Below are 11744 nucleotides of genomic sequence, written 5' to 3'. Positions count from 1 at the left end.
CTACATTATGATCAACACATCTGCGTTAAATCAGCAGAAGAAGAGTTAGTTCCCACCGTGGTCTCTTCTTCACTGGTATTTTATCCACGACTACATGGTTCTGGTATCAGGACGTCCATAATATGCACAGAGACCTGAAGTTCAGATCTGCTTTCACACTTTTTGGACAGAAGTTGTTAAAACATCTCTCAAAATCTCACTCAAATTTTAAATGTACGTTTATTCAGGAATGTATTAAACGGTTCAATATTCATATCACTCCGGATTAATACTGTTCCTCTGTGCAATTTGAGGATTATTTTAGTTTGTAGCAATAATATCATCATTATTAATTAACACATCAAAGTCAACTTTATTGTCAATCTTTCAAGAGATCGAAATACCGTTTCCCACAATACAAATATATATAAAAATGTGTATACAAATATGTATATCCTATATATACACAATCAACAGACACATTTATAGACATGTTTACATATTCATTGTTTTTATAAACTGCAATACAATGTGATCATGTGAACCCCCCCCCCCCTCTCTGACAGAACCATGAGTTCACCAACGAGATGAACTACAGCGAGCTGTGCATGACGGAGTCGGTGGGCTTTAAGACGAGTCGCAGCACGTCCCTCTCCAGCCACCAGGGGGCGCAGAACAACTCGTCCGGCTGCTGCCCGCGCCGCGCCCGCCGCCGCGCCGCCATGAGGCTCGCCAACTCCACCGTGTCCGTGAGCCGGGGCAGCGTGCAGGAGCTGGACACGCTGCACCTGAAGACCACCTGCATACCCCTCAGACGTAAAGACCCCCAGCACTGACATAAATGATTCGTCTATTCCAGGGGTCTGCAACCTTTTTGACCAAAAGAGCCATTTTGCTTCTTTTTCCAAAACATTTTTTTGTCTGGAGCCGCAAAACATATTTCATAGTTTTTTATTGTTATATCAGACAAAAACTACAGGTTTTTTTGCATTTATTAGGCTATGTATTACATGATATAAAACTGTTAACCTCTAATAAGAAACAAAGAACTCTTATAAGGAGAATTAAAAATAATACACAGGCCTACTTTAAAATAAATGAAACACAGCACTTGGGGAGTCCTCTGCACATTTGAAGGGAAAACAAATATTATTAAAATGGGCCCACTTTGAAATAAATAAAACATATATCTGCACCCTAAAAAGAGTTAAAGGTAGGGAGGTAAGAATGGAGAAACCAGCTCGAGTGCGCTAGAATTTGAAAATACACAACCGTAAAAAATCTGCCTCTTCCTTCAGACTTTCTTACAGAGCCCCTCCTCCAACACACGAACGCGCACATGACCAATGAGGGCACGAGATAAGTTTGTGCACAGGTGGAAGGCTGACAGGCAGGTAGGCCATCCAGTTACTTTAGCCGGGCCGGCTCAGATGATTGGTCGTGCTTTTTACAGCGCCACGGCTTCCAGAGATTAATTTTTGTATGTATTTATTGTCAAAGCATTTAATATATTCATTGCTATCGGGACGTTAAGAGCTTTCCATGGAATATAACAAAAAGTGTTTTCTGAAATAAATGACATACCCCATTGAATTATGACTGACGATCGTCAGCTGGCTTCCTCTCCCTCGTAAAGGCTGCACCACCGTTGACAACTTCTCTCTACATATCAGACATCCCGGTAAACCAGCATCGTTTGCTGTGAAAGCAGACAACTGTCCACGCAGAATTAAATCCTGTGTTCCTCCGGTACTTTTCTTTGATTTATCCATAGTTCGCTCGTCGAGCCGGGGGTCAGGTTATTCGCCTCCAAGAAAAGGCGCTCGCGCGGGACCGGAGCAGGATGTGACGCATATTTTAGTTGACCTAATTAAAACCGTTTTGTTTTTTATTTATGTGTCACAGTATCACCTCAAAATACAACATACGAAACATTTTCAACCATGCAACAAAATATAAATAGTCCTACAAATACTTTTATTTTATTTCCTTCTTATTTTTGTCTAAGCTCAAGGGAGCCAGAGCAGAGGGCTTAAAGGGCCGCATGCTGCCCGTGGGCCGCGGGTTGCCGACCCCTGCTCTATTCTAACATTATTAGAATGAGGCGGTGCAGGGATGACGTATTTACCCTGAAGGTTCCCTCGACAAAAAAGCAACGGGATTTCTCCATAGGATTTGGGAAAATAGCTCGAAATAATGTCTGTGGAAACTAACCTGTCTGATAAATGCACGTTCTTTTCAGCCGGATCATCTCCACGTGTCTACCCTACTTTTATAATGTTCAAATCATAAATCTAGTCGCCAGAAGCTAAATGCTAACGCTATGCTATAAAGGAACTACAGCCGAGTCCAGCAGCACGACTTCAACGTCACGCCAACTCAAGATCCATATTAAAACACACAGATTCTAGATGGTTCGAGTTTAAGTGTTTGTTTGAGCACTCTGCAGGAGGCAGGGACTTGCTTTCAAGCAGAACAGGAACTAACTTAGAGGAGTGTTTACGTGTTCGGCGTAATGACGTACAACGGCCTCCACGACTTCTGTAGTCCTATCCAGCTACTTGGTCACAACCATCGTTTCTCAGACACGTACACTCTTCAGAAATCCCCAGTGGGGTCACTGCTGATGGATTTAATGTCCTAGAACAAAACGTGATCCGTCTCTTCAATGTGTCTCAACCACAGACCTTACTTCCAGATACTTTCCTAAATCCTATGGAGAGATCCCATTGGCTCTGAGACGAGGGAACAGGAAGTGGAGAAATGCTGACTCACTTCCGGGTTTTAGGACTCGTTCCTGCACCACTCTATTGTACCATTTATAATAAAACAAGTGTGAAACATTCCCATTAACTCCAAAGTGTTGCAAAAATCTACATTTTAATCAAAAAATATGGATGTGTTTATTTTAATGCTGTCAAAATTATCGCGTTAACGGCGGTAATTAATTTTTTGAATTAATTGCGTTAAAATATTTAACGCATGTGCAGAATGGCCCGCCCCATACATCCCTCCAGTGGCAGCGCCAGGGTATGGCTGGGGTAGGCTACACCCATACCAAGAAATGGCTTATCCCCACCATGAAAAATGATGTTAAAGTAAGGCAAAATAAAGTCTGCCAACTCACGCGGAGTAAATTGCACAGACAGCAGTTAGTAAGACTGATTTCAGTAGCCACTCGTCTGGAAATACCGAAGACCAGAAACGTTTTTCAAAACTTTTGTCACGTAGTGATCGTCTTCTCAATTGAACATCTTTGATAATGTCTTCTGGCCAATCAGAATCAAGATAACGGTGTGGTGTTGTTGCAGGAAGTCCCGACGGAGAATACTCTTGCTGTAGTACAGGGGTGCACATAACTGGTACGCAGGTTATGTGCGTAATCTGAAATGCGTCCCGTCACTTGTGTCACAAAGCGCATTTGTGTACCGACGTACTTGTGAAGCTTTTCCAGAAGGCGGTTAGATCACCGGACGACAGAGTCGGTCTCCGTGTGCACAGACAGGGCTGCTGTTAACGTCGGTCTGTACAACGGACTTGTGCCCAAACTACGCCAACCGGCTGCGGAGGGAGGCTCCCCCCTTCACTGGAGAACTGCGCTAAAACAGCTGATCACAACGTTCACACTCTGTGGTCACGAAGTACTCCACTAGCCCCCCCCCTCTGTCGACTTTCCTGAAGTACTCCCCGTTGATAGAAATCAACACGTAATGAATTAAGACCCCACGGTTTGATGTTTGATAGGTGTGTGGGCTGTCTTTCATTTTGACACACAGACATTTTTTATAAACATAGATACTGTATGTTAAATGGATATATCCGCCATCTTTCATTTATCTTTCCATTCCCACAACAATATACATAAAGAAATGGCATATTTTGGACATAGTTCGAATGGTGATTAATCATGATTAATTAATTTTTAAGCTGTGATTAATCTGATTAAAAATGTTAATCGTTTGACAGCCCTATTTTGCAAAGATATTTTTACACAACCAGATACTCTGCTTTAATTGAAGCTGAGGAGTTTAGCCTTTAAAAAAAAAAATCCTTGAGAAAATGAGTGGTCTTTTTTGCTCATTAACAATAAAACCATATATGTTGTGTTCCTCTTCCTCTCCTCAGCCGCTCCAGTCTGAACGCCCAGATGTGCGACATGAAGCTGAACTGCGGGGATCCGGACTTCACGGCCGCCATCATCAGCATCCCAACCCCCCCCGCCAACTCCCCCGACGAGAGCCTCCCCTCCTCGCCCGCCCCCATGCTGGGCATCCTGAGAAACACCCGGGCCACGGCCTACATCCAGGACTCCGTCAAGATCTCCTCCTTATAACGTCCGACCTCCTTCCTCCTCCCTTAGTAACCCACTCTTCCCTACCTCCTATTCCCTAATAACCTCCATCTGAACCCCTGTTCCTGAACGCAGGGCACTGAGGCGGAGATCTTGGGGCGAAATACAGATACTTTGGGTTTTCTCTCACTTCCTTTTCCCTTTTTTTGTGGATTAATGGAGATACGCTTGAGAAAAAGTGGTAGAAAATACAGGAAAAGACACAAAACTGGAGCTAGGAAATCAAGTTAAGGGATGAACCAATACGTTTTTTTCTGGATCCTTCCCGTATGCCCCGTCACGCACCCCCTCCCCTGGACAGTGTGGACCCTTGAATCTCATTGCACAAATCTCGCTGGGGTTCAAACGACGAAAAAGAAGCCAAGACTCCCAAAGAAAACATTTAGCGTCCCAAAACATGTGACATCGGGTCGATTCTGAGTGCCACTGAACGTCACGCTTTACAATGGGGAACGAAATGACCCAAAGGAAGACAAGTTGACGTGTTGGTCTCGGAAACGAATCTGAAGAACTGTCGGACCTGTGATTGTAAAAAGACGATCTGTAGACAACCCAACAACCCTCAGCAGCTCCTTTAGCTACAACTACTTTACTTTGGATGTTTTGGGTTGCGGGGAAATACGTGAGAGGGAAAAAAAAGACACGTACGGATCGGTGACTTGGCTTTATTCCAAGCAGGATGGTTTCGAAAGACCTTTGAGTCTGAGTGCAATGACAACAATACTCAGTTGGACCTCTTAAGCTTGAAATGTACAGGATGGAGGTTGAGAAAAACCCCCAAATATCTACAAGAAGAGGATGAAACATGAATCCCAAATCCGATGGAGTTCAGGAGTAATGGATGGTCTCTTCACTGGCTCTGGTTCAGCAGCTGAAGCCCCTTCAGGTCACCTTTTAAGGAGAAGCAATGAAACTTTGATCAGAATCCAGACGGACGACGGGGGAAGAAACTTGAAAATGTGTGGAACCAGACGCTGCTAAAAACGCATGAATATCAAACTGATGTCTGCCGAGCCTTTTCACATCCCTACACTGAGCTGATCTGAACTCTAAGAAGCTGAGTCGAGCAAAAACTGAGCGGCGCTGGACTGGGCTTTTCTAAAAAGGGACTTAAGATGATGGATGGATTCATCTGGTCTGAGATGGACTCGTCTGGTCTGGCTGTAGCTTCTCCCTGACGTCCAGACCGGGGAAGCCTTTTACTTTTTCAAAATATGCAACATTACAACAAGCAGGAAAAATAGCATCAACAAATGAACATAGTAATACCAATAATAATAATAATAATGTGTGTGTTATAAAAGAAACTACGGTAATTATTGCAGGGAAAGCAAAGCAACGTAGACATCCTCTCGTTGTGCGATCTCTTCGGGGATAACAGGACGAGTTCTCTGCAATACATTAATGCGGCGGGAGAGGAAACAAAACGCCGAAATATCCTCAGCGATGTCAGCCGGTGACGTGCATTCTGGGTAAAAAGGGTTGTTTTTAACTTAATCATGAAGGTGGTGAAGATCCATCTGCAGAAGTTGACATCAAAGTCACTTGTGTGTTTTTGATGGATGCTCCGCCTTGAGCGTCAGCAGTGGAACGTAACCCCTTAATATGAAGAGCTACGCATGTGAAGTGTGCAAAGACAGGAGCGTTACTTTAGGCGTGCGCCCCCCTCATACCAAAATGCAGATTTCACCCGTAAAATGCTAAAGAGATGCCAGAAGACAATATTTCTGTTCGTCAAAAATTGTATAGTCAAATTGTGTCAAATAGAGCGTCAGACGGCAGAGACAGCTACGGAGAATAATGATGGGATGGATGTCCAGTTGGTCAGGCAGCAGGCTGACACCGAAACTGATATTTCTGAGTTTCTTTTACTGTCCTTTTCTCTGTAGAGGAAGTAGAGAAACCGTAACTCGAGATTTCTTTGATGCTTGAGGTGCAATATATGACTCGGCGGTTTTAAGACATGAAGACACTTTTATTTTCAGCTTCGCTCTAATGCAGGAGAGTCCAAACTGTTCTCACTGATCGCCACATACAGAAAAACGTCTGTATTTCTGGGCCCCTCACTGGAGGTGAGGTATATTGCCTTATAGGTTAAGTTATCAGTTAGCAGGGTATATCTCGTGCACAGAAAACATCAAGTCAAATGTATCTATATAGCACATTTAAAGCAACCTCAGTGGACCAAAGTGCTTTCCTGTTTTAAAAATAAGACAATCAGAAATCAATAAAAGAATAAAGACATCATTGTACACGGGTAAAGATAGATCAAACGAAAATAAATACAATAAACGTTACAGTATAAATCAATTAAAACCAAAATAGCTTGCTGGGGCTGAACGCCAGAGGAGACATGGGTTTAGTATTAAAAAGTAAAGTAAAGCTGCTTTAAAGAGTCCTCTCCTGCTGATGTTCAGGTGTATATCAGTATGTAGTGTCTCTACTTTAAAGAGTCCTCTCCTGCTGATGTTCAGGTGTATATCAGTATGTAGTGTCTCTACTTTAAAGAGTCATCTCCTGCTGATGTTCAGGTGTATATCAGTATGTAGTGTCTCTACTTTAAAGAGTCCTCTCCTGCTGATGTTCAGGTGTATATCAGTATGTATTGTCTCTACTTTAAAGAGTCCTCTCCTGCTGATGTTCAGGTGTATATCAGTATGTAGTGTCTCTACTTTAAAGAGTCCTCTCCTGCTGATGTTCAGGTGTATATCAGTATGTAGTGTCTCTACTTTAAGAGTCCTCTCCTGCTGATGTTCAGGTGTATATCAGTATGTAGTGTCTCTACTTTAAAGAGTCCTCTCCTGCTGATGTTCAGGTGTATATCAGTATGTAGTGTCTCTACTTTAAAGAGTCCTCTCCTGCTGATGTTCAGGTGTATATCAGTATGTAGTGTCTCTACTTTAAAGAGTCCTCTCCTGCTGATGTTCAGGTGTATATCAGTATGTAGTGTCTCTACTTTAAAGAGTCCTCTCCTGCTGATGTTCAGGTGTATATCAGTATGTAGTGTCTCTACTTTAAAGAGTCCTCTCCTGCTGATGTTCAGGTGTATATCAGTATGTATTGTCTCTACTTTAAAGAGTCCTCTCCTGCTGATGTTCAGGTGTATATCAGTATGTAGTGTCTCTACTTTAAAGAGTCCTCTCCTGCTGATGTTCAGGTGTATATCAGTATGTAGTGTCTCTACTTTAAAGAGTCCTCTCCTGCTGATGTTCAGGTGTATATCAGTATGTAGTGTCTCTACTTTAAAGAGTCCTCTCCTGCTGATGTTCAGGTGTATATCAGTATGTAGTGTCTCTACTTTAAAGAGTCCTCTCCTGCTGATGTTCAGGTGTATATCAGTATGTAGTGTCTCTACTTTAAAGAGTCCTCTCCTGCTGATGTTCAGGTGTATATCAGTATGTAGTGTCTCTACTTTAAAGAGTCCTCTCCTGCTGATGTTCAGGTGTATATCAGTATGTAGTGTCTCTACTTTAAAGAGTCCTCTCCTGCTGATGTTCAGGTGTATATCAGGATGTAGTGTCTCTACTTTAAAGAGTCCTCTCCTGCTGATGTCCAGGTGTATATCAGTATGTAGTGTCTCTACTTTAAAGAGTCATCTCCTGCTGATGTTCAGGTGTATATCAGTATGTAGTGTCTCTACTTTAAAGAGTCCTCTCTTGCTGATTTTCAGGTGTATATCAGTATGTAGTGTCTCTACTTTAAAGAGTCCTCTCTTGCTGATGTTCAGGTGTATATCAGTATGTAGTGTCTCTACTTTAAGAGTCCTCTCCTGCTGATGTTCAGGTGTATATCAGTATGTAGTGTCTCTACTTTAAAGAGTCCTCTCCTGCTGATGTTCAGGTGTGTATCAGTATGTAGTGTCTCTACTTTAAAGAGTCCTCTCCTGCTGATGTTCAGGTGTATATCAGTATGTAGTGTCTCTACTTTAAAGAGTCCTCTCCTGCTGATGTTCAGGTGTATATCAGTATGTAGTGTCTCTACTTTAAAGAGTCCTCTCCTGCTGATGTTCAGGTGTGTATCAGTATGTAGTGTCTCTACTTTAAAGAGTCCTCTCCTGCTGATGTTCAGGTGTATATCAGTATGTAGTGTCTCTACTTTAAAGAGTCCTCTCCTGCTGATGTTCAGGTGTATATCAGTATGTAGTGTCTCTACTTTAAAGAGTCCTCTCTTGCTGATGTTCAGGTGTGTATCAGTATGTAGTGTCTCTACTTTAAAGAGTCCTCTCCTGCTGATGTTCAGGTGTATATCAGTATGTAGTGTCTCTACTTTAAAGAGTCCTCTCCTGCTGATGTTCAGGTGTATATCAGTATGTAGTGTCTCTACTTTAAAGAGTCCTCTCTTGCTGATGTTCAGGTGTGTATCAGTATGTAGTGTCTCTACTTTAAAGAGTCGTGTTTAAAAAAACGACAAAACCTTTTTGTCCGAATGCACGCCATCGGCCAAACTCCAGCTGCGAGTGTTTCAGTGAAGCGTTTTTTTCCCTCGACCGCTCAGAAGCGCGTGCGAGTGAGCGACGGGAGAAAAGAAGACGTACATACTGTAACATATTTTGTATCATAAACTTTCACCTGCATCTTCCAATCAAAGTCCTCAAACCAAAAAAAAGAAAAAGACAAAAAACAGTTAGGAAGCCGCGGTGGTCCTGGCGGCGTTCTGTGCATGAGTACGGTAGAAGTAGCACTACTGATCCGAGAGACGAAGACACACAACACGATCTCATCATCTGTTATTTTGCATGATGTCGTTTCATTTTCCTCTCATTGGTTTGTTTTCCTCACCCTCCCCCCGTCCCGTCCCGAATCTTTTCAAGACGAGTGTTTGCACCACGAGAAATAAAAACAGATTATATAAATTACTTTCAAAAAAATCATTCAGGCATGTTCCTCGCCAGAATGCAAAGTGTACATGTGTGTGAATGGGCGTGTGTGTGTGTGTGTGTGTGTGTGTGCGCGCGCGCGTGCGTGTGTGTGTGTGTGTATGATGAGCAGTCACAAATATGCATGGATACCGTTATAGGTATTTTATCTGTTTTCTCCTGCAGTTGGAGGCGACTGAGAGGAGGCCGAGCAGACGTCTGTTCGCTGGACGCTCATTTATTTAACTTTTGTCACTGTTTTTTATTTATAAAACACGTCTTGCATAGTCGTGTCTTTATGTTTTAACTTGTGTCTGTAGCTATGGCTCTCAGCTGGACTTTACATCGTTTATTCTAGCAATAAATACGAGTAGTTTCTGAAATAATTAGCACCATAAAATGTTCTAATTTGTACGTTTGAATATTTACTAATTGGTTTCTTTATCCCACCTCAAGGTCCGCTTACCAGCTTTTGCCGGAGCGTTCAATCAGAGAATTGCTAAAATGTGGTTGTGATAGATCGTAAACAGAGAGAACATTTATTAATTTAACCATTTAAGATTGTAATTTAGGCTGGAAGTTACATAACTCTCTCAAACATTAACAAACCCCGACTTCATCGATACATTTACGACCATCAAGTGTTGACTACATTCCCTGTTATTGCTAATTAAAACAATCCACAATGAAACTGCCAAATTAATTCATGCCCCTTTGGTCTTCCATAAAACAGCATCTGGTTTGTAATCCGTCATTTCATCACGAACCGGGGGTTTGAAGTGTGTATTCTAAATTGCTGAATTGAAAGGGAATTACGTTTTTTCTTGTCATTAATTGTGTCTTTGGTTGACCCTGGATTTGCAAACAAGGCTTCATTGGAGGCGTGTGGTGCAGTGGGTTAGTGTTTGGTGTTCGGATCAGGGGTTTCACAGGTTCAAAACTCTACTGCAGTCAGCGGCCGTTTCTCAATCGGAGGAAGCTTGCTTGGTAGTCACTTCTTTCAGAAGCGAGTCAAGAATCCTTCCTGGCATTCGGAAAACGAAAAGTGGAACAGGCGAGCAAGTGTGCAGGTATGCGTCATATGAGAAGCCCCGCCTTACATTTTCCGCCACAGATTTGGGGAAATTGGTCCGTGCGCAAAGCATTGTGGGGATTTTAAGACCGCGGAGTCAACACATGTGCAGCCTCGAAATTACCCCCAAACCAAGGACGCGGCCTCGGTGGAATTCCAAGTATGCTGGAGATTGGAACAGTCCTTCGGCGGCACTCGATGACGTAGCATCCTTGAAATATTGGCTTGGAAGCCAGTTTCCTCGAGATTGAGAAACGGACAAAGTGTCGTTGAGTCCCTGAGATACTTCACCCCAAATTGCTCCCGCGGGGATCGCCCACAGTATTGAGTACGTAAGTCGCTTTGGATAAAAGCGACATGTAATGTTAAGTAACACGTCATGTAATGCTCTCTGTCTTTTTGTAGGAACAACAGTTTTAAATATTTTTTATTAAAAGTATTATATTGATTTAGAATCTCATATTTTTAAGATATTTTTTTTCTATGAATAAAAACACTTGCTCTCCATCAGTAGCCATTATTAATATAAAGTTTGATAGTTTAGTCCAGAGGTTCTCAACCTAAGGGTCGGGCCCCTCCAAAGGCCACCAGGTAAATCTCAGGGGTGGAAAGAAGCAAATTATTTCTAAAACATAAATCTGTTTTCCTTTTCTAGACATGTCTCCAACATTGTATTTGTAATGAAATAATGATTACATGACATGTCACGTGTTAGACGCTTTTATCCAAAGCGACTTACGTACTCAATACTGTGGGCGATCCCCACAGGAGACATTTGAGGTGAAGTGTCTCGGGGACACAACGACATGCAGACTGCAGTGGGGTTTGAACCTGATCCGAACACCAACGCACAACCCACTGCACCACACGCCTCCCTTGGGTCAAAAACACTCCACGGGGAGGACCTTTATGGGGTATGAAACATGTTTCTTTATTCAACACTTGGCTTTTAACTCAGGATGTGTCTTCATTCATGTGGAGAAATATTAACAATGCATAAAAGAACATTTACCCCAAAAAGAAAACAGAAGATTTACGGGTTACTCGTACAGTTTATCGGATGTTTTTCACTGTTATGCATTAATATAAAATGAAATATCCTTTCCACTTTGTCGGGGGTTGTCCCTTTACCCAAGGATTAAAAAAGAATTACCACTGTCTTAAAAAATACCAGGTATTACGATCTGTCGTAGGAGTCCAGCACCCATAGGCAGGGTTTCATTAGTAACCTACAGATGTGTGTTCTTCTGAAACAGGATGTTCGCTTTTTAACTTTCCGAAAGCTCTTCCACTTTATCCGCATCTGGAGTGGTGTTTATGCAACAGGTCCGCAAAGTGGAATCCCTCTTCTTCAAATCTAGCAAACTTTATTTATCTGACAAAGCACATTGGTCTCGTGCAGAGGACACGGAGAGAGGTGAACACGTGATGATCTGTTGAGATAATAAGCAGCACTTCAGATGCTTCTGTGTAATACGTTGTGTCCA

The 11744-nt window shown here is 42.5% G+C and overlaps 1 protein-coding gene across 1 annotated transcript in view; it reads left to right on the top strand.

The window, feature by feature from the left end:
• kcnd1 (potassium voltage-gated channel, Shal-related subfamily, member 1) overlaps positions 1–6322 on the top strand; it is a 74386-nt gene extending 68064 nt beyond the window's left edge. The window contains exons 7-9 of the mRNA XM_034087741.1: positions 546–763; positions 2004–2036; positions 4105–6322. Coding sequence (XP_033943632.1) covers positions 546–763; positions 2004–2036; positions 4105–4312 — 459 coding nt within the window. The 3' untranslated portion in view covers positions 4313–6322. The remainder of the gene's footprint in view (positions 1–545; positions 764–2003; positions 2037–4104) is intronic.
• The last annotated feature ends 5422 nt before the right edge of the window (positions 6323–11744 follow it).

Source organism: Pseudochaenichthys georgianus, chromosome 7 (assembly GCF_902827115.2).
Source record: "Pseudochaenichthys georgianus chromosome 7, fPseGeo1.2, whole genome shotgun sequence".
In the NCBI taxonomy this organism is placed as follows: Eukaryota; Metazoa; Chordata; class Actinopteri; order Perciformes; family Channichthyidae; genus Pseudochaenichthys; species Pseudochaenichthys georgianus.
The sequence above is the reverse complement of the archived record's forward strand: the minus strand, read 5'-3'. Positions and strand labels throughout refer to the sequence as shown.